General features: G+C 42.7%; 1 protein-coding gene across 5 annotated transcripts in view; it reads right to left on the bottom strand.

The window, feature by feature from the left end:
* Positions 1-23,539, bottom strand: part of TPO (thyroid peroxidase) — a 96,097-nt gene that overhangs the window by 12,530 nt on the left and 60,028 nt on the right. For 3 of the 5 annotated variants that reach the window (XM_083607204.1, XM_083607203.1, XM_083607202.1), the window contains exons 9-15: positions 21,119-21,377; positions 18,836-19,006; positions 16,677-16,914; positions 15,630-15,838; positions 14,890-15,060; positions 11,316-11,447; positions 6,004-6,103 (exon numbers count right to left, since the gene is read on the bottom strand). In XM_083607204.1, the coding sequence (XP_083463330.1) occupies positions 6,004-6,103; positions 11,316-11,447; positions 14,890-15,060; positions 15,630-15,838; positions 16,677-16,914; positions 18,836-19,006; positions 21,119-21,377 (1,280 nt within the window). The remainder of the gene's footprint in view (positions 1-6,003; positions 6,104-11,315; positions 11,448-14,889; positions 15,061-15,629; positions 15,839-16,676; positions 16,915-18,835; positions 19,007-21,118; positions 21,378-23,539) is intronic. The other 2 variants (XM_083607205.1, XM_083607206.1) reach the window with 1 other exon arrangement.

Raw genomic sequence — 23,539 nt, 5'->3', positions numbered from 1 at the left:
TATAAGGTTTCTCTGTCAAGCATTGTATGCAAGTTTTGTTTGTTGAACTCAAACCATAAAGACCTGCCTCCTTATAGGGGAGAGTAGCAGATGTTACTGAGACTGCACTGATTTGATCTTTTGTGGCAGGGCAGTATTGGTGCCAAGACCCTCCCCTGTTATAAAGTTTCAAGAGGCCCCTGTCCCTCTCCCCTAGTGGAGCTTCACAGTGCAGGTAATTCCAACAATGATTTTCTGTCACCATCGCACAAACAGATAGGGGTCTGCGGAATCCTTAACATGTCCAAATCCTCATTTCTCCTAGAGAACTGGAAAGCTATGCCTGCTGCTCCCACGAAGCATTTAGCAGGACTGCTAACTTTAAAGCTGGATATTTGTAGTTTCCTTGATAGTTGTGTCAAAAGCCAGGCTGTGTGTCCTCTCCAGTTAACTGGCTTTCCAACACTGTCAGGGCACAGAGTCAAGACATCATAATAGTGGCTAAGCTAGCCACCTGCTGTGATAAGTCAGTACTGTAGGTAATGCACTCTGTGCCGTGTTCCACTCACTGTGCTCACAGAGAAAATCTCCCCCCCCCCCTTTTACAGCAGCTTTTAAAGAACTGTATGATCAGCCTTTAAGGTCCTTTGACACAACATTAAAAGCAACAGGGAGCCACCAGAATAGCATTTCCCCGACTGAGATATTGACGTGAACCAGAAAAGTCCTGCTGAGCTAAAGGAAAGCATTTTGGGGGCTTTGAATGGCATTCAACAAGGTGCATCTAAATGCTAGGGTCTCAAGTAAGCAAGCCACATGTTCTTTGGCCAGTCCTGAATTACTTTCATAGACTTCAGTGAGACTCCTTTGTGAGAATTACTCCAAAATAAATGGTTTGGGGTTGCAGTTTAATAGCCTGTTCTACAGCTCAGTTATGCTGAAGCACTTGGTTTTAGGACTTGGCCCTACTGAAGTCAGTAAGACTAAATTGGTTTTAATACAAGCATTTTACATGGCCCACATTGTCCACCAGATGAAAAAATGTGCCATTGATCCATTGTATGGCTCCATTTGTGCAATAGCCTGCTGTCCTATATCTTTAATTTTCAAGTGCAGACAGTCTTGCCAATGCTACTAGCTTTGTCTGAAGTGGCTCCAAAAATTAATAATTTCTCTTATACCCTGAATTAGAAACTACAGTGTCAGTATGTTTTCCTTAGGCACCTTTTGCAATCTGTCCAGATGTGCAGAAGGCCAGTTACTTGCTGAATTATGTCTAAAATTTGGGTTGTAATCATTTTGGGTTGGATTTTCAGTCTTGTGTTGCTATCATTCAAAAAGCTAGCCAGTGTGGTTGAAGACTCCTAAAACAGCTGTGAATTCTTTTTTGTAGTTGGACCTAACCACCTAGTAGGGAGCTTAATAGATTAGCTTATTCCATTTCCCCCATTTATTTATTTGGATTTTGATTCCTTTGGGAATGTAAATTCGTCTCCCCTTACAACAAGAGATACTAAGAGAGAGAGAAACTGAGATTGGCTGGCCCAAAGTCAATGAAGTTCATGGCTGAGTAGGGATTTGAACCAGGGTGTGTTCAGCACAATCCTAGTTCTGATTTACAGTTTTCTAATTTGCAGGGCCAAAGCTCGGTAGTAGAGCACATGCTTTGCAAACAAAGGGTTCAGTCCCCAGCATCTCCAGGCAAACCTAGGAGACAATCTTGTCCAACTCTGGGAAATTGCTGCCAAACAGTATAGACCTGTTTTCCCCAATCTGTTGTCCTCCATAGCTAGATGGGCTAATGATTTGACTTGGAATAAGTCAGCTTCCTATACTCATACTCACAAACTCTCCCTAGAACAGCACCAAAGGGAAGAGGCCTCTATGTTAATGAGTTGGGGTAGCCAATGTGGTCCCCTTCATGGATCACTGCCTTGCCATGGCGAAGGGGCTTGAATAACTCAGAGAAGCTATGAACTATGCCGTGCAGAGCCACCAAAGATGGACAGGTCATAGTGGAGAGTTTTGACCAAGCATGATCCACCTGGAGCAGGAACCGGCAAGCCACTCCAGTATCCCTGCCAAGAAAACTCCATGGACAAAGACAACAGGCATATAAAAGTTATGACGCTGGAAGATGAGCCCCTCAGGTCGGAAGGCGTCCAACATGCTACTGAGGAAGAGCGGAGGACAAGTACAAGTAGATTCAGAGCTGATGAAGCGGCTGGGCCAAAGCCGAAAGGACGCTCAGTTGCGGATATGCCTGAAAGTGAAAGGAAAGTCCAATGCTGTAAAGAAAAATATCGCATAGGAACCTGGAATGTATGAACCATGAACCTTGGTAAATTGGATGTGGTCAAAAATGAGATGGCAAGAATAAATATTGACATCCTGGGCATCAGTGAACTAAAGTGGACAGGAATGGGCGAATTCAGTTCAGATGACCATCATATCTACTACTGTGGGCAAGAATCCCGTAAAAGAAATGGAGTGGCCCTCATAGTCAACAAAAGAGTGGCAAAAGCTGTACTGGGATGCAATCTCAAAAATGATAGAATGATCTCGATACGAATCCAAGGCAGACCTTTTAATATCACAGTAATCCAAGTTTATGCACCAACCACTGGTGCTGAAGAAACTGAAACTGACCAATTCTATGAAGACTTACAACACCTTATAGAAATAACACCAAAGAAGGATGTTCTTCTCATTATAGGGGATTGGAATGCTAAAGTAGGGAATCAAGAGATAAAAGGAACAACTGGCAAGTTTGGCCTTGGAGTTCAAAATGAAGCAGGGCAAAGGCTAATAGAGTTCTGCCAAGAGAACAAGCTGGTCATCACAAACACACTTTTCCAACAACACAAGAGACGACTCTACACATGGACATCACCAGATGGGCAGCATCGAAATCAGATTGATTATATTCTCTGCAGCCAAAGATGGAGAAGCTCTATACAGTCAGCAAAAACAAGACCTGGAGCTGACTGTGGCTCAGATCATCAGCTTCTTATAGCAAAATTCAAGCTTAAACTGAAGAAAGTAGGAAAAACCACTGGGCCGGTAAGATACAATCTAAGTCAAATCCCTTATGAATACACAGTGGAAGTGAGGAACAGGTTTAAGGATTTAGATTTGGTGGACAGAGTGCCTGAAGAACTATGGATGGAGGCTCGTAACATTATACAGGAGGCAGCAACTAAAACCATCCCAATGAAAAGGAAATGCAAGAATGCAAAGTGGCTGTCCGACGAGGCCTTACAAATAGCGGGAGAGAGAAGGAAAGCAAAATGCGAGGGAGATAGTGAAAGATACAGGAAATTGAATGCAGATTTCCAAAAAGCAAGGAGAGACAAGAAGGCCTTCTTAAACGAGCAATGCAAAGAAATAGAGGAAAACAATAGAACGGGAAAAACCAGAGATCTGCTCAAGAAAATTGGAGATATGAAAGGAACATTTCGTACAAAGATTACCATAATAAAAGACAAAAGTGGAAAGGACCTAACAGAAGCAGAAGACATCAAGAAGAGGTGGCAAGAATACACAGAGGAACTATACCAGAAAGAAATGGATGCCTCGTATACCCCAGGTAGTGTGGTTGCTGACCTTGAGCCAGACATCCTGGAGAGTGAAGTCAAATGGGCCTTAGAAAGCACTGCTAATAACAAGGCCAGTGGAAGTGATGATATTCCAGCTGAACTATTTAAAATTTTAAAAGATGATGCTGTTAAGGTGCTACACTCAATATGCCAGCAAATTTGGAAAACTCAGCAGTGGCCAGAGGATTGGAGAAGATCAGTCTACATCCCAATCCCAAAGAAGGGCAGTGCCAAAGAATGCTCCAACTACTGCACAATTGCACTCATTTCACACGCTAGCAAGGTTATGCTTAAAATTCTACAAGGCAGGCTTAAGTAGTATGTGGACCGAGAACTCCCAGAAGTGCAAGCTGGATTTCGAAGGGGCAGAGGAACCAGAGACCAAATTGCAAACATGCGCTGGATTATGGAGAAAGCTAGAGAGTTCCAGAAAGATGTCTACTTCTGCTTCATTGACTATGCAAAAGCCTTTGACTGTGTCGACCACAGCAAACTATGGCAAGTTCTTAAAGAAATAGGAGTGCCTGATCACCTCATCTGTCTGCTGAGAAATCTCTATGTGGGACAAGAAGCTACAGTTAGAACTGGATATGGAACAACTGATTGGTTCAAAATTGGGAAAGGAGTACGGCAAGGCTGTATATTGTCTCCCTGCTTATTTAACTTATATGCAGAATTCATCATGCGAAAGGCTGGGCTGGATGAATTCCAAGCCGGAATTAAGATCGCCGGAAGAAATATCAACAACCTCAGATATGCAGATGATACAACCTTGATGGCAGAAAGTGAGGAGGAATTAAAGAACCTTTTAATGAGGGTGAAAGAGGAGAGTGCAAAATATGGTCTGAAGTTCAACATCAAAAAAACGAAGATCATGGCCACTGGGCCCATCACCTCTTGGCAAATAGAAGGGGAAGAAATAGAGGCAGTGAGAGATTTTACTTTCTTGGGCTCCATGATCACTGCAGATGGTGACAGCCGCCACGAAATTAAAAGACGCCTGCTCCTTGGGAGAAAGGCGATGGCAAACCTAGACAGCGTCTTAAAAAGCAGAGACATCACCTTGCCGACAAAGGTCTGTATAGTTAAAGCCATGGTTTTCCCAGTAGTGATGTATGGAAGTGAGAGCTGGACCATAAAGAAGGCTGATCGCCGAAGAATTGATGCTTTTGAATTATGGTGCTGGAGGAAACTCTTGAGAGTCCCATGGACTGCAAGAAGATCAAACGTATCCATTCTTAAGGAAATCAGTCCTGAGTGCTCACTGGAAGGACAGATCGTGAAGCTGAGGCTCCAATACTTTGGCCACCTCATGAGAAGAGAAGACTCCCTGGAAAAGACCCTGATGTTGGGAAAGATGGAGGGCACAAGGAGAAGTCCCCTTGTCCCCCAGAGGACGAGATGGTTGGACAGTGTTCTCGAAGCTACAAACATGAGTTTGACCAAACTGCGGGAGGCAGTGGAAGACAGGAGTGCCTGGTGTGCTCTGGTCCATGGGGTCACGAAGAGTCGGACACGACTAAACGACTAAACAACAACAACAATGTGGTACCTTCCATATGTTTTGGATCACAACTCTCATCATTTCTGATCCTTGTATTATTTGGAGCTATTGAGAATTGTAGTCCACAGCATATGGAGGGTACTGTATCGGCTACCCTTGTTGATGGGCAGGTTTAAGTGAAGGCAGGATACATGCTCTTACTTTTCAACATTTGTCTAACTTTGGATAAGGCAGGGGGGTTGAAAGTAGTCCAGAGCCTTAATTCCGTAAATGGGTGTACTTGCAGTACGAGTACAGAAAACAGCAGCAAGCATGCAAAATCTTCTCTCGAAAGCTATTGGTATTAGGGTACACATTTTATGTCTCCTCTTTTTCTTATCTTGGCCAAACATTTCTACTGTCCATGAAATAGCAAGTGCATTGATTTAAATTTAAAATAACAAAGCACAAGATATCAGCCAACCTTGTTCAAACTGCTTTAGTCTAAGTTTTAAAACATTTCTGGCTGGTACCTCTTTTTCTAGAAAAATAGCACTGTTATGTATAAAATCTTGAGCTATATACATACATCACCTAAACATCACCTAAAATAGAAGCCCTTTTCAGACTACATTTGTGGAGATTATGAACAGCAGGTGGAGAAGAGAACATTGTAGTGGCAAGCTCTGCCTTCAGCCTATACTTGTTCATTTGATGATACAACTAGGTCAAAGGTTCACACATCTGTTCAAACATTGGGACATCTTTACTTGAATGGGATCCTGGGTCCATCTCCTATGCATGTTCATTCTTCTGCCCTCCATGTTGTACAAAAAGGACTTTGGTCGTTAGGCAGAAAGAACGTTTTATGAAAAATTCTATGAAGGAAGGAGTTGGGGAAAGCCTAACTAGGTAGAAAGGCCATAAGCAGTTGATACTTACCACCGGCAAATCACAAACCAGCTTGATACTGCCAAACAACTGAACACAATTACACCTAAAATGATGGAGACTAGAGAACCCTTGGAAAGCCTTCCAGAATCTGAAACAATGAAATGTTAAATTATACTTCTTAACTAGGCGGATAGGTAGTTTTATGCTGCCAATGAGACTTCAGAGGTCTGCTGTCATCACACAACTCATCTTATAATTCTCCTCTGCCACTGTTACCAATGGAAACTCAATACTGTTTTGGCAGTGAGAGGGCTGTGAGCACTATTTTGGATTTAGGTAGTAATGGCTGGTGGCAAGCTACAGAACTGTCCTATCTGCAGTGTATATGATTTCCAACTTATGCATGCTGAAGGTCTCTCCTTCCTTCACTCTGCACCATGCAACAATGCTAGTCTTTCTTTCTTTCTATAAAATGTATATAATCTTTTCAAAGGCTATCTATATTTGACACCAGAATATTTTATGTCTTGAAAATTGAAAGACAAACCCCCACAAGCAATGGAATTCACTTGCAAAGTGTATCACTCCTCCTGCAAATGAGATTTTCTTTTCATATTTCAATAACTAATATAAAGATCAAATACAGAGTTATATAACTGAGAGTGTTTCTTGTAGCTATTGTCTGTAAAAAATGTTCTATCGCTCCTCTCTCTATCCAGGGTCTCAGCTAAGCTATTGGTCTGCCTTGCTAGGGTGTGGGAGGAGAGGAGGAGAGTAGTGAATGGGTGAAAATACTTACTTTATTACATTTATATTTTACCTTTCCTCCCAAAGAAGCCTAATATGTGGATTTAATTTGCAGGTCAAACCACAGGACAATAACAGATCAATCTCATATCTTGCTTGCTAACTTTTTGACAACTAAAGACCAGTTGATGTTGTCAATTTGACAATGATGTGGAAGCAACTTCCATCATCAAGTACATTGTACAAGTTCCATCATCAAGTACATTGGCTTGTACTTGTAATACTCCTATTCACATGGCAAGGATCATTGCCTGAGGACTACACACACTCACTCACTCACTCACACTCACACTCACACTCTTAATTGTAGGCTTCACCTCTGCCATGTCCATTAAATTGAGCACTTCAGCTACTTTTCTGCATAGACAGTTGCGGTTGGAAGTAAAGCATTGGCTCCGTGTGTCCATTTTGTCTGCACATGCACACTAGAGTCAAATTGCATTCAGGCCCATCCTTCTATTCCAATATCATTTCCAGAAACCCACAAGAGTGTCTGAAACCAGAATAATTACACTGCTTATATTCCCAAGATTTCTACAAAAGATAAAAAGGAGACAATGACATACCAGGGACAGGTACTAGAAACCAAGGACTCTTGGAACACACGTTTCCAGGGGTCAGATCTTCTACTACACCAGTATGGGGACCAGCCCTACCATTAGGCAAAGTGACAGGGTCACTCCAGGTGGGGAAGCTGGGCAGTGAAATGTTGGGAGCACACAGTTACATGTGGTCTGCCCTGCACCTCCTAAGTTCAACTGCTCTTTCAGGTGCAATGGATTGTGCTGTCCCATTGCCAATGTTGAAGTATAATCTAATTGCCAATCCAGTTGGCTTCTGTGCACGGAATGGGAAAGGGCACCATCCCTAGTCTTCATCTCATGTAGCAAAATATATTGGGCTGGCCCTGACCAGTGCATAGGAGCCACAGGAGGTGGGCAGGTCACATGACTAGTCCAATAATGGTACTGCATATTATAGGTACAGAGTGGGACCAAACATCACAGAAGCAGGGTGTTTTTTTATGTTGGTGCACCTTGAGGAAATCAGTCCTCCTAATAGTGACCCAAGTCTGACCATCCATGTGCTTATGTAGCCAGAACAGCAAAGGAATCAGCATACTTAGGGTGACCCAGAGGTATATGCATGCGTGCAGAAAAATTGCAAGGAAAAGAACTAAGGGTGGAGGGGGAACTCTAAAACATAAGAACTCAATGACAACGAATGTTGAAAGATTGCAGCTCCCTTCATAGGAACTTAAGATCAGCCTCCTGAATCAGGTCAATGGCCCATCTAGTCCAACATCCTGTTTTCACAGTGGCTGACAAGATGCCTGCAAGCAGGGCATGAGGAGGAGGAGGAGGAGGAGGAGGGGAAGGGGAAGGGGAAGGGGAGGAGGAGGAGGAGGAGGAGGAGGAGGAGGAGGAGGAGTTTGGATTTGATATCCTGCTTTATCACTACCTGAAGGAGTCTCAAAGGGGCTAACATTCTCCTTTCCCTTCCTCCCCCACAACAAACACTCTGTGAGGTGAGTGGGGCTGAGAGACTTCAAAGAAGTGTGACTAGCCCAAGGTCACCCAGCAGCTGCATGTGGAGGAGCGTGGACGCGAACCCGGTTCACCAGATTACAAGACTACCACTCTTAACCACTACACCACACTGGCAACAGCACCCTGCCCACTTGTGATCACAGCAACTGGTATTAAAAGGCAAGATGTCGTTGATAGCCTTGTCATCCATGAATGTGTCCAATCCTCTTTTAAAGCCACCCAAGCTGATGGCCATACATTATTCACATGTACAGGGCAAGTGTGGGCTGCCCTCAAAGTCACACTTCTGTTCCTGTCCTCACCATTGCCAAAGTTGAGAATAATTTCTGCCTTGTTTAGGTGTGGAGATCCTTGGATAAACAACCCCTCGGCCTTAGGTTTGCCAGGAATACACTGGAACATTCTGATGCAGGGCCCTGCTTGTTGGCCTATCAAGATTCTTTCAAAGATCAGTGAAATGAACAGTCTATATTGTAAATTAAAATACCCATGCAAAAGTGCTGGTATTATGTAAGCATATAACAATAATTAAAAGCAAAGCAAAATTCAATCAAGAGGTTTTTCCCTCCCTAGAAGAAGACGATTAAGAAGATTAATCCCCAAACAAGTGTTAGGAACAGAGTCATCTGAGGAACAAAACTGCAAGCTATCTGTTACAGGTTGAATGGTTATTAGGCACATTAGACAAATGAAGTAAGGAATAATTAAAACAGTGCCATCAAAAGGTTTTTAACAACTTAATGGAAAAAGCAACTATCATGCTTCAAACCAAGGACAAAAGAAACAAGACACCAAAAAGACCCAAGGATTTCTACTTCACATTTTATGTACAGCAATAGGCTTATTTTTGACAGATGAGTAGTGTTGTTGCCTTAAGACAACAAACTTCATAGGTTTGCAATAGCCTCCCTTCTACTCCAGCTTCCACACTTTCCATTTAATTTGGAACAGGACTCCAGGAAGAGGTCTGTGAGGTAAAGCATTCCTCCTAGGGCAAACTGGGTTGCAACAAAACTAAGATACACTATTGCCTTAGTCAGAACTGTCAGTTTCAGAATGATTAACAAAAAATCCTAGCATGAGGGACAGTCTGCAGTAGTGGTCTTAATGTTAGATGTGGACCAAATAGTACTGGCTTCTAAACTCATTTGGACATAAAGCTTTGTTAGATAGCTTTGGGCAATCTCAGACCTACTTCACAAGGGTAGTTGTGATGGGAAGATACCAATGTCAGCTGCCCTGAGTTGGAGAAAGCGGCATTCAAGTGTAATAAATAAGAATACTTTAAGACATCCTGGCATGTTCCAAGTATGAATGGAGGTTGAATGAGTGCGCAGCATAAAATATTATTAGACCTCTTACAGATGTTAAGAGCACTTTAGTTAGAAGTCTGAAGTTGCTGGAATAATGTAATTCACACTAATCATTTTTCAATTGCTCTACAACACTACCGTACCAATCATTTGCAACTTGGGATGCTCTTCTGGGCTAACAAGCAAATCACAGGCAGCTCAAGGTTTGCTTTAGTTTTCTCATCCAGACTGCCTTCACAGTTCTGTATTTTTATTATGGCAACTGCCAACGAATCCCCAAGCTTACTTGGAAAGAAAGGCTGGTGAACTTGACTTATCTGCTTATGATGCAGACCTGCATAGCTTGTGGCCCACCAGGATGAATGCAGCTCAGACAGACATGTTGAATACAGCTTGATCCCCGTGACCTTCCTGCTTAGAATTCCAACCTAAGGCCTGCCATAACCCTGGAGCCAGAGTCCTTCACTTCAAGAAATGAGAATAAGGACTCTGAAGCGGAAGAGGGAGAGCATGTAGGGTCAGCCCCCGGAGCAGTTCCAGAAGACATGCCTGGGGTGTGGTGTCAGTGCTCCTCTGGCCTGAGGATTCTGCATTGCCACCCTAAGTCTCCCTCCCTGACAATTATGTTTATTGATTTTCCAAATTATTACAAATCCTTCTCTCAAGGAAATAACTTTTGACACTCTTCCTTTGAAGAGAACCTCAGGAGTGCTGCTCCACACACCAGCTCTCTGTGGGCCAGATTGCAGTCATCTTGTAGGCAGACAGTTCTTTTCAGAGACCTCTAATGGGCATGGCAGTTATGTTTATCAGACACCCAAACTTCTTTAACTTCAGTTTAGAACCATAATAATTGCCTGGGCCTAAACCCTTTCCCTTTTAGTGTAAAAATAAATAAATAACTAGCTGTTTACTGATTGGAAAAGCTAAGACTGAGGCATTTAATCAAGCACAAAAGGATTTATGGCATGTAAAGGAACATAAATGCAGCCTAGCTGTGCGGGCCACCCGCTGGTTCAAAAATTGTTATTAACTATCCAAGGATTATACTGAATTTCATATGGTAGCACAAGTCCTGGAATTACCATACGTACAAGGGAATGAGGAAGTTTCTCTAATCCCACCAGTGAGAGTTATTGCTGCTGCTGTTGTTCAGAAGAAGAAAACGTCAGACATGTTTTCCCACACCTTTGTTCATAGGAGCCAACTCCTAGTGGCCGAGGTCCCTTCACCCCTCACAAAAAATATTTGAGGGCCCCCCAAGTTAATGGACATGGGTGTGGTGCCGTGTCATGTAATCAATTATGTGGGGTAGGGCTCACTTGGGCCCCTCCAATATTTTATTGGCACCCCTGCCTTTGTTACACTATCCAAAACTATAAAGACTGCCTCCTTGGACTCTCAACACCTGAGTTCTTACTTCTACTTAGCCAGGAAGCAGACTTAAGCCAGTCTCTCTCTCTCTCTCTAACCTACCACAGTGGTTGGTTTGTGTTCTTTACAGTGACCCTTACATTTAGAAGTCTGCTGTGATCATTCAGTGTTGATAAGTATGAAACAGCGGAAGATAATTAGAATGGTTCTCACATAAATGACTACAGCATGTGTGAATGACAGAGAATGACTTTGAGATTGCCTCATTGTTTTATGTTACTAAGTTTTAACCAGCAAAGCAGTGCAGTCACCTCACCTTTGCATGTTTTCCCATCTTCTGCCAGTTCATAGGGATCTGTGCAAAGACACTGGAATGAGCCTTGGGTATTGACACATTGAGCAGAGGAGTGGCATGGGGGATTGGTTTTATTTTCACATTCGTTGATGTCTAAAGAGAAACACAAAAGTTAAAACAAAGTTATAAACTCAAAGTGTATTTCTAGAAGGCGGATCCTAAAATATGCTGCATTTGCACAAAAAGATAAGCTATTAATTCTGGCTTAATAAACCCAGATATGCATGGGCAGTCTGCACTAGCATCAAGAGAGTTCTGATGGAAATAGAAACAGTATTAGAAACTGTTGTTGTTTGCTTATTTTTCCAGAACAGAAATCAAACCTCCTTTTTTGGGTGTTTTGCCTCTTTCTTAGGTAGGGGAAACTGAGTTCTTGAGTTTCTTACATTTCAAAGGGGCCCTCAAGCCTAAAAGGGTTTGGGAGCTGCTGTTGTAAAGCATTTGAAAAAAACCCAAGATTTGTTCAACCAGATACTTTTTTATTAATTTATTCATAATTTGCTTCACTGTGGCTGGATCTAGACACATGAAAGAAGTGTTTCAGTTTAAAGTGTTGTAAACTTAAACAGGGAAAACAGGTAGAGAAAAACAGGGCTCCATGTTACTACCTGATGGCACAATGTTATATTGCACATAGAACGCATATAAATCACATTTTCTTCACCATTCTGGCTGAGTCCTAGCTGAGCCCTGTGTGTGCAATACATTGTATAAACACACATGGAGCAAAGGAAGAGCTAACTGAACTAACAGCCATGCAAGCAGCCTAGGATTGTGTTTTTCTTTTGACTTAGTGCACTTCCCATTCTACTGCTTGTTTCCATAGCCTGCCGTACATAGTTTAACATATTAACCACCTATTGGAGAATAAACGACTGGTTCACGCAAGTTTTTCCATTCAGCTTGTTGCCAGAATATTAATCTGCTAGGGGGCAAAATATTATTATAATTCATCTCTTTCTTTGCTTCGCAACTAGGTGGAAAAAATTCAGGGGACTCACAGGATGTGACTAAAAGAGAGAGTTACAATTCCCTATCCCTATTTCATTTCAAGTATGCCATTATCTGAATCACTGTCTCTTCCAAGCAATGTTGATAAGCAGGCCTGAGTACCAACTGTAGCTCCTGCATGCAAATGAATTCACCTGTTGTAATGTCTTCCTCAGTATGAGCTTGTTAAATTTCTCTCTCTCTCCTGATGCTTTCCTTCCCCTTAATGAAGGTTGAATATGCATGTGCACAGACATGCTGGGAAATGCTACGTACGGTGACTTGTAGAAATGTAATGTAAGTGAGAGTAAAGTCCTAAATTGATGCAATGCATTGAAATGAACTCATGCAGTTCTTCACTTTCAAGGCATTGGAAGGGGGATTGAGTGCCTGTGGTGCTTGATTTACTGGATTCAGTAGGAAACCATCTGTACTAATAGTTTTTATAATGCGAAGGAGGGGATCATGATAGTAACTCAAAGAAGAAGGCAATCTTTCTTTCTGGGCCTTCCTAGTGTTAAAGGCGGGGGACAATTTGTCCAGCTCACATTTTAAGGCATTCTATCTCCTTCACAGTTCCCAAACCAGACTTGATCATGTCCTTTCCTTGTCCATGTACAGAAGTCAATTGGATTGGCCCTTGGATTGCACTGGCAATAGGAAATAATTTCCTATCACATCTGAAAGAGCAGGTGTGGTGCAAGCCACAGGGCACAGGCAGCGGTTGTTAGTATTTATATTTTATTTGCGTTATAAATGTATTTCACAAAGAATAAATGGTACTGGGGAAATTAGGGCGCTGGCAGTTGGTTGGTTATTTTCTTGGTTGATTCTTTGATTATGAACATTGAGTGGTGACTTCAAGCAGATGCTGTCTGGAGGAGTTTGTGAGAAAAGGCAAGCTATGGATTAATAACTTATGCGCTGCTATGAAGAAGTTTTGAAAACAAAAGGGACTAAACCCTCTCTTGGGCTCAAGGGAGAGAAATGAATTTCAAGTCTTGCGTAAGGCTTCTTTTTTAAAAATCACAAATAGCTAATAGCCGTGTCCTCCAACATTTCACTGCAACAGCTTCCCCACCCAAGGATCAGTCACCTGGGATGGCCTCCTCACTCTGCCTAATTGTGGGACAAGTGCCCCTGCCCCCAAAATACCGGTGTAGTAAAATATCTGACCACCTGGAAGCATATACTCTTCAATTTGAGCACTACTTTTTTTTTGTTGTTTCCCCAACTGTGGCAATGAAGAGACAAATAATATTATAGTTGGTGGGGGGTGTTTCTTTGCGGAAAGAACCCCCACATCCCTGGGCATGCCTCAATGCATTTTGTTCTATTTTTTTGGTGCAACCAAATAAAAATGCAGCAATATATGTTTGAAAAAGGTGCTAGCAGCAGAAAGCTTTTTCTTCCCGTAGGAGAGAACGAGCTGATCAGATGCAGTCTTATTTTGCGTGGACAGGCGGAGTCCCCAGATCCCGCGCGGTCCCCCCGTCATGTGGAATAACGACTCAAGACAACGTGCTATGGGATTAAATTGGCCACAACTTTATTAAATTTCAAATGTGGGTAGACCTTGGCTCAGGCATTGGGCGTTCTCCCTCCCCAGTCCCCCGCCGGGGACCTAGGGAGCATCAGGGTTATCCAGTGTGTGTGGGGGGGATGGGCCGGCTCTGGAGAACATATGTTCAAGCAGAGATAGCCGCCCCCGTAACGCCGCCGCCGCAGGGGAGAGCAATGACGACCTTTCAGCGTACGGTCAAAGCCTCCCTTCAGAAAACCCCTTTAACGGGGAACCCTGGTATCGCCGCCGCAAAGAAGAAGATGGACAAAAGGATTCCGCCCAAGGCCTGATACCGCCACCCGAGACTGCAAAGATTGCAGTCTCGCTGCCAAGATATGGATATCCTGGCTAAACCCTGTTAATGCCTGCTGCTAATTAAATCCTACAAGCTTTTTAGTTTTTCAAAATGCACACAGGCCCTCTATGGGCATTAAAGCATCCTATGATTCTGTGAATCCTATTGCTTCCTTTTGATCTGTATTCCTTTACACTGAGAGCAAGAAAGAGCATGGTCAGGCAAGCTGCCCAGTTTGGGTTATGTTTTAGTTGCATTCTGGGAGACTTGGCTCAGTCTGTTGCTTAACTCACAAATATATGGAGCAGAGTAATGGTTTGTGGGGACGATCACGTCTTCTTAAAATAAGGGACCAAAGATGATTTGTGAGATCAGAGTAAAGCGAAGAAAGAAGAGTACGCTTATATCTTTTCAAATCTCTTTGCAATTTGTTTCACGTTTTTGCCTCAGTAAGCCCTGGAACGTGTGAATTCTCAGGCTCTACAGCTAGAAACTGTAAGTAAGCTGAAAAAGAAATTTATTGATGGCAGCATCAAGAGTGACCTCAGAAGATAAATGAATTTTCACAATAGACTACAGGATCCAAGTTTATTCAGCCCTCTAAAATTATTCATGTTTAAACATTCCAATGTGGCAATGCCATTCTTGCTAGAAGATAGCAGACAAAACTTAAAAACCATAGGCACCTTGGCAGACCGGTGCTTTCAAAGTCCATTTCCCCTGTATACAGGACAATTGTTCTTCTCCTAATAGCTCATATCCTTGGTGGCATGAGTAGGTAACAGTGAGTTTCCCTGCCTCTGAACAATGGACAAAGTCACCATGTTCCACTCTTGTTGGGAAACCACAATTCAACTCTAGAAGCAAAAACACAACATTTTTTAAAAATATACATAATACATTAGTGTACATCAGTCGAAACTGCATATACTGTTTTTGTTAAGATAAATTTGTACTAAAATGCTGATAAATTTTCATGTGAATTAAAACACAAATTGCTGCAAAATGTAGAGTACTAAATTTAAGTGTGGAAAAATGAGCAACCCAGAGAACTGAAATTCCTAATCTTGAGTGAAGATATTCTATGACCACTCTTGGCCAGCAATTATGGGAGCTGGACCCCGCTGTAGGATGGGGTAGAAATAATAAGATTACTATCATTATAAGTCCAGCCACATTTGGAGAGCTGCAGCTTTTCTATCTGTGTTCAAAGGCCTCAGATGATGAATGCAGAGTCTGGGCTATTGTACCCTCTCATACCCTTTCATTCCTTTTGCCAAATGCAAAGGAATGAAACACAGCTTTGCCTGGTAGCAAGAAGATACTCAGACCATTTCATCCCAGCTGTCAAAACCTCCAGCATTCTCCTCATTTCTAAACATTCCAAATATTTGACAAAAGAGAGGATATTAATTTTTAGAATTACCTGGGTGAAACGTTTCCTGCCAAGCTCCTAAATGAACACTGGGTATATTTTCACAAGACTCAAAATCTTTAGGAAATTTCCCAAGTATGAAGGCATCAAGGGGCACTTCAGTGAGACCAGTGTTATCACAGATTAATCTGGATAAGGAATATTTTCTGAGTTCTTGCCTCTGATCTTCAGTGAAAACATTGTCGTTTTCCCACCAAAATCTATGTAGAAACAAGACCAAAAAATATTGCAGGACAGGAGTGTAGGCCACAGTGTATTATGTTCCACCACTTGGCCCCACCTAGATATCAAACTTCTGAAACAATTGGCAATCCTGTTTCAAAGTTTGTTTTTTACCAAATCCAGTTTAATAAATATCCTTTTCAGGTATTCTAATCCCCTGTGTGATTAGAATTGCATGAGGGACAGCAAAGACAAGCGTGTTAGCTGCCATCCTCAAATTTGCTCATCAAATTTACAGATGACACTGAACTGGGAGAGGCAGATAATGCTACAGAAGAAAGAATCAGGATTCAAGATGACCTTAACAGATTGGAGAACTGGGCCAAAGGAATTTCAATACGGACAAATGTAAGGTTCTACACTTAGGCAGAAAAAACCAGCGGCATAAATATAAGATGGGGGGACACCTGGCTTTCTAGTAGTACACGTGACAAGGATCTAGGGGTCTTAGTCGAACACAAGCTTATCATGAGTCAGCAGTGTGATGCAGCAGCATAAAAAGCTAATGCTATTCTAGGATGCATCAACAGAAATATAGTGTCCCAATCAAGGAAAGTAATAGTCCCATTCTATTCTACCTTGGTCAGACCACACCTGGAGTACTGTGTCCAGTTCTGGCACTACAATTTAAGGAGGATATTGACAAGCTGGAATGTGTGCAGAGGAGGGAGACCAAAATGATAAAGGGTCTGGAAACCAAGCCTTGTGAGGAACAGTTGAGGGAATTGGGTATGTTTGGCCTGGAAAAGCAGAGACAGAGAACAGCTAATAATGCCTAAGCAGGGCTAATGGAAGGAACAATACAAGTAAACTTACCGATCACCATCTCTCAATGCTTTCATTTGTTTTCCAATTATGCATGCAAACAGTGGACCTGTTCTGGCATCTGGAAGCATGCTTTCTACTATGCCCGCTAGCCACAAATCCATGTTGTCAGGGTTTTTGTACAGTCCCATGATTTTTTGCACCGTCTTCCTGTTCTGTATCGCTTTTGTCAGGTCGCTTTCCGTCCTTAGCCTCGGCAGGTCACAGAATTCTCGCCAGTCATTGTAGCCTACAAATATGGCATTCGTAGAACGAATCGAACAAGGTTTCCCAACGGGAGCCCTGACAGCTTCCTGTGAGAGCTCTGCCCAGTTCCTAAAGTGCTTGATGCAAGCCTACCTGCAGTGATACTCTTGGACCTGGAATCCCTTCACTCTGATCCGAGGCATGATCCTTAGAGGTGAATGGGGACAGTGTGGAGGAATGGTTAGAGTTCGTACCTGGGAAGGTGTACCTGGGAACCATGAACCCTGTGGGGTGACTTTGGGCCATAGGTCATGCCTCTCAGCCTGACCTACCTCAAAGGGTTGTTGTGAAGATAAACTGGAGGGGGGGGAGAAGTGTTTATGACACCTTGAGCTCTTTGGGGGAAACATGAAATGTAATAGCAAATAATAAAATAAATTATTACTAGTGGTCTGCTGGCCTCCTGAAAAATGTATTTGTCAAATTAATATCCCACCCATCTTTTCAGGGTGCTTATCAAATGCAATCTTCATAACAACTTTGTAAGTAGACCAGGTTGAGAGACAATGATTTGTTGCAGGCGGAGGTGAGGGAAATAATGAAATGTGCTTATTATTTATTATTATTAATACCCCACCCATCTGACTGGGTTTCTGCACTCTGGACAGCTTGCAGCACATATTAAAAATTGTAAAACATCAGACATTTAAAATTTCCCATTACAGGGGCTGCCTTCAGATGTATTCTAAAAGTCAGATAGTTGTTTATTTCCTTGACATCTGATGGGAGAGCGTTCTACTACCGAGATGGCCATTAATGGTTGAGTGGGGATTTGAGACAGGTCTCCCAAATCCAAGTCCAGTGCCCTATCCACACAGCCACACCAGACTGGTGTCTTGCTTCAAATTAAGCTCTGTGAGGCAGTAAGTGGATGCTTTATATAGGGTGTGTTTTATGCTTGAACCAGTACAGCATTATGATATACCAGCATTGCGTACAAGTGATTCTGGTACCATAGGAAAATATAATAAGACAAATGTAGATACAGGTTGTAATTCTTGAGTACTGGGATTTGTACTAAATCTGCTTTGGTGTTATTCAATCCAATGCACAAACTAGTCAATAGATCTGTTCTAGCTCTTTTCTGGAATGGGTGGCTGATGATGAGAAGCTCTCTGTGGACCATTTGTGCCTGTTTTAAGGACTAAATGTAGCCTGGCTTGAAGTGGGAGAACAGGCTGTGTTCTCCTAATTAAGATAACAACGTATACCATGTTAATAACATAACATACATAATTTGTAAGGAGGTGTGGAAACTGCTGATAAAGACAAACTGAAGTTGTAGATCAAAATGTTCTTAAAGGCTTTAACTAAGCAGGAAAGAGTGTGCGAAAGTAAAACTATTCTCAGCTGCTATTAAAATGAAATAAACAACCACAGTGCACTGATTGCTAATACAATAATATTACATTCCAGTAAATTCATTGGGTTGTACCCAATGGTGCCTTAGAGGACAGCACTTCCATTTCTAGAAGTCAGGCCACCTAATTTTGGCTGACAACCCCAACCATTTACTGTAGCCCTCTGCATCACATCCCATTCTGTTCCAGAGGGTCCCAGACCCCTCAAGAACAGCTGGTGGGGTGGTTAAGAAGGTAAGAGGGATCAACAAAATCAGGGCTTTGCTTTGCACACACAGAAGTCTCTTCTATTAATCTGGCTAGGCCTCCCACTTTGGCTAGTGAGGCTGTTTCAAACAATCCACACCCACCTGCTCTACACCTGATATCATATATGACGGGTGGGGCTTGGCCAAAAGGGGCTTTGCAGGGACTTCAAATCAGCATTGCCTGCAAAGCCCTATTGCCCAGTGCTGTAAGTCGCCTAGAGGCTTTGGCATAGGTAACACACTAATCATGCTGCTACTATTACCACAAGATGTATTGTTAAATAACGCAGTATACCTGGGAGTCCATGATCACGTCCCCGCTGTAAATCTAATGATGCTAAATCCAAAGAGCCATTATGAGACAACACCAATAGCTTCTTCGTTAGCTCCTCATTCAGCAGCTGATCCTGTACCTGAAGTTTTGCAGCAGTTGCCAAAGTTCCTCTTAGCAGGGGATCCAAGCCACCTAAGAGTACAAAGAGAAGGTTACAAAGAGAAGGTAGGAGAGGGGAAGAGGCGGGTCTCTCCATCACCTCTGCTGAAAGACCAACAGCTTTTGGGTTCCTGCTGCCCTTGAAATACTTCCATCTCAGCTGGTTGTTACAAAACCTCTGTCAAAAATCTACTTCCCTCCCAGTCCATTTTTGTGTGCGTGTCACGTATTTTAGATTGCAGGCCTCAGAGCGAGGACTGTCTTATCACTGACATTTGAAAGCGTCTGTCTTATTATGGGCATTTTGGAGTGAGAAACAGGATAAAAACGCTTTAAATAAATGTATGCAGCCGCAAATCCAGCACTGTCTTAAGATAAGTGCAAAAGTCCTTGATTTTCATCCAGCCGGCTAAGGACCCTTCACTAACTATGAATTGTGCTTTAACAGCTTTGCATGCATTTTTCTTCTTGTTTTCAAAAAAACAACCAAGTAACAAAGATGTAAAGATATTAACATCTTCCGCTGAGTAGTTAGGCAAATAATAACAATATTATTTTCATTATTTTTCTTTATCAAATGTATAAATAAGCTAACTATAATTCTCTAGAAAAAGACAAGTACTATTTATAACATGTTTTTTAAACTTGAATTTTTTAAAAATATTTTTATTAAAGTTTTCAGGTTTTCATTTCCACATTAACATCTTTAATTATATCCATACATTCAATGACTTCCCTTCTTCCCCTTCCAAGGTTCTTTTAATTTACCCATAATTCCTGCATATTCTTGTATATCCATCTAAATCAGTTTTCTCCATCCTCATTTTACACCCTTTTAGATATGTAATACTGCTGAAGTTACCTTAATACTGCCAGCTTTTTCAACTGTGTACAATTTTTAATGGGTTGCAGCCAATTAAGAGTAGACGCTCTGGACTGAATGGACAAGTTAGATGTGATTAATTTAAGTCCAGCAGCAGGTTTACTTTGATCTTGGTTTGATTGGATGCAATCATATGGAAACTCTTTATTAAGATAAGGCTGCAACCTTATCATATTTATCTGGGAATAAGACTCATTTAATAGGGCTTATTTCTGACCAGATATACATAGTATTGTGCTGTGAAGCTAATAACAACAACAGGGCTTTGAGGGGCCTTCTGGCAGTTCCCTCATTGCAAGAAGTGAAGTTACAGGGAACCAGGCAGAGGGCCTTCTTGGTAGTTGTGCCCGCCCTGTGGAACACCCTCCCATCAGATGTCAGAGTCAAACAATTTTATGACCTTTTGTAGACATCTGAAGGCAACCCTGTTTTGAGAAGCTTTTAATGTTTGATGTTTTGCTCCTTTATATTTTGTTGAAAGCTGCCCAAAGAGGCTGGGGAAACCGAGTCAGATGTGTGGGGTACAATAATTATAATTATTAAAACAGTAAGGCTACACAAACCTTTCACTCTTCTCCCTTGTCCCTCCAAGCTGTACCGTATTTTTCGCCCTATAGGACGCACTTTTTCCCCTCCAAAAATGAAGGGGAAATCTGTGTGCGTCCTATGGGGCGAATACAGGCTTTCGCTGAAGCTTGGAGAGCGAGAGGGGTCGGTGCGCACCGACCCCTCTCGCTCTCCAGGCTTCAGGAAGCTATCAGCAAGCCTGGGGAGCCCGCGGGAGTTCCCGCAGGGCTCCCTAGGCTGCGAATAGCAGCCTGCCACCCGGCACGCAGGACGCTCTGAAGCAGAGCACCCCGCACGCCGGGCAGACATCGGCCAGCCCCACAAGCTCGGGGGACAGCGGGGAGGCGCAGCGCCGCCATCCCGCTGTTCCTCGACCTGGTTTTGGGGGGGAAATAAAGAATTTTTTTCCCTTTATTTCCCCCCCCCCAAAAAAACTAGGTGTGTCCTATGGGACGGAGCGTCCTATGGGACGAAAAATATGGTAATTCATTCCACACAGATAAAATAACTGAGTATTTCAATTTATTTTGGTTTTTTTATATGACTTTGGAAATGCTAGTCAAGAAGAGAAAAACACCTCAGCACTTGCTCTTCATGGTCTGTTTAACAGTCTGAACAATGATGAAATCAAGACAAAATCTTTGCTAATAACTTTGCAGTAATGAAAGAAGATGTGATAGTATTAAACAAAGTACCTTCTTTAATAAGTCTCCACGGGGTAAAAAAAGCTTCGTGCAATTGAAGATTAGGAAGATTTGGATCATTCTGATACTGTACGTCGAGTCTCTTTATGACTGGATGAATTGCAGCATGGCCGAAGCGAAAAGCTGCCGTAGTAAATACATTGGATACTGAAGGATTAATTGTGGGAACATAGCCTTTATAAGCACCAACGTATTGGTTAAAAGCATCTGGTCCAATGATTTTTGGTATGTAGTCTCTTAGGGTAATAATCTGGGGTGGAAATAAGGGAAACCAGAATATTTCAGTTAATAACAATGTCGTAGGAAGCCTATCGTGTGTTTGAACAAGACAAAGCCTTGCCAGATGTTGGTCTGGACTCCTTAGATATAGGAACATTTACTAGCAACAAGAGCCAAAGTCATATTTATATAAGCTAGGTGCCAAATGGCTCCTTAAACCAGGGTTATAATCGCCAAAATGGAATGCCTAGAGGCCATTTTTGGACCAGACAGCTCAAAAGATGTATTTTTCAATACGACTTTTTGGTTCCTGAAATTCATTTTGATTGTGCAGATAAAACATAACGGGTAGAATTCTACAGGATGTGTGGCTGGTGTGTGAAAACAGTCAAGATCTAAGGATTTCCAGGCATGCACCTCCAGATGGTGGAGACGTCAGACGTCATCCTGGCACCTGGGCATCTTCATTTGGTCACAATCCGTGCAAAATCCGCCTGGCGAGTTTCGAACGTTGATTGGGGATTGAGGGGGGGCATTAATATCAGTGCCCCCTCCCTACCATGGAGAATTGTGGGAGTGGTTTCCCCAGATCAAGATTAGTTCAGCTGGAACTTTTCTAATAGGACGGGGAAATTAAGCCACAGCCAACCTGGACCGGAGGTGTTCAGTAGTCTCAAAATGTTAAGGGTGTTTCACAGCATTCTTTACTGGCAATGAAATAATATTGTCTCCATGCTGATGGATCATCCAACAAAGATATAACTGTCTTTCTATTTTGTTATAGCCTGCTAGCTGACATTAAACAGAAAGTGTTCTATTATTGACCTAATGGTCCATCAGACTAACCTTTTGCAATGACCTTTATTTAACGATATCCGAATCCACCTCTCTGTGTAGGCTAAGAGCTTAAGGCTGCAATCCCACATACACTGACCTGAGAGTAAGCTCCCTTGAACTTAATGGGACTTGCTTTTGGATGCTTTTAGGATTCTGCTGCAAGGGAACTGTTTGTGCCATTTGAAGATGACAAGGGAAAGATGCAAACTTTTGAAGCTGCCTAACAAAGCCCTTAGGGACGCGGGTGGCGCTGTGGGTTAAACCACAGAGCCTAGGACTTGCCGATCAGAAGGTCGGCGGTTCAGATCCCCGCGACGGGGTGAGCTCCCATTGCTCGGTCCCTGCTCCTGCCATCCTAGCAGTTCGAAAGCATGTCAAAGTGCAAGTAGATAAATAGGTACCGCTCCGGAGGGAAGGTAAACAGTGTTTCCGTGTGCTGCTCTGTTTTGCCAGAAGCGGCTTAGTCATGCTGGCCACATGACCTGGAAGCTGTATGCCGGCTCCCTCGGCCAATAAAGCAAGATGAGCGCTGCAACCCCAGAGTTGGCCATGACTGGACCTAATGGTCAGGGGTCCCTTTACCTTTAACAAAGCTCTTGGGGAAACATGTCTGTTCCTCTGGGTGGCGATGGTACTGTGGGAGGAGAAGTGACTACTTATGAGGCCTCCAGAATGAATTAAGTTCTTAACCCGAGGTACCAATGTATTATGAAAATATGAAAACTCTGTACAGTACAGTGGTACCTCGGGTTAAGAAATTAATTTGTTCTGGAGGTCCGTTCTTAACCTGAAACTGTTCTTAACCTGAGACACCACTTTAGCTAATGGGGCCTCCCGCTGTCGCCGTGCCGCTGGAGCACGATTTCTGTTCTCATCCTGAAGCAAAGCTCTTAACCTGAGGTACTATTTCTGGGTTAGTGGAGTCTGTAACCTGAAGCGTCTGTAACCCGAGGTACCACTGTACTCTAACCTCACAAAAAAATTGAAAAGGAACAGGGCCTTTTAAAATCAGAGAAAAGGGCAACCAAATCAATCAATAGGTTGGGCTCCAATAAGGGAAGCTTACATTTGGGACTGGGGGGGGGGAGTATGGAAAGTGGGAGCATGAGAGAGGTGTAGAAAAAGTGGATTGGATGCTGCTTCTCTTTCAACGTTTCCACCTCCTCGGATCCAAACTGCAGCAGTCTGATTGGTCCTAGAACAATAGGATCCAAAAGGCAGCAGTCTGATTGGTCCTAGAACAATAGGATTCAGAATGCAGCAGTCTGGTTGGTCCTAGAACAATGCAGCAGTATGATTGGTTGGCAGGAACCACCCAATCATGCTCTAGATAGAAGTGAATCCACAACCGGATTG

The sequence above is a fragment of the Podarcis filfolensis genome, assembly GCF_964270895.1.
Source record: "Podarcis filfolensis genome assembly, chromosome: 3".
Taxonomy (NCBI): domain Eukaryota; kingdom Metazoa; phylum Chordata; class Lepidosauria; order Squamata; family Lacertidae; genus Podarcis; species Podarcis filfolensis.
This window is presented reverse-complemented; position numbering and strand designations above follow the sequence as displayed.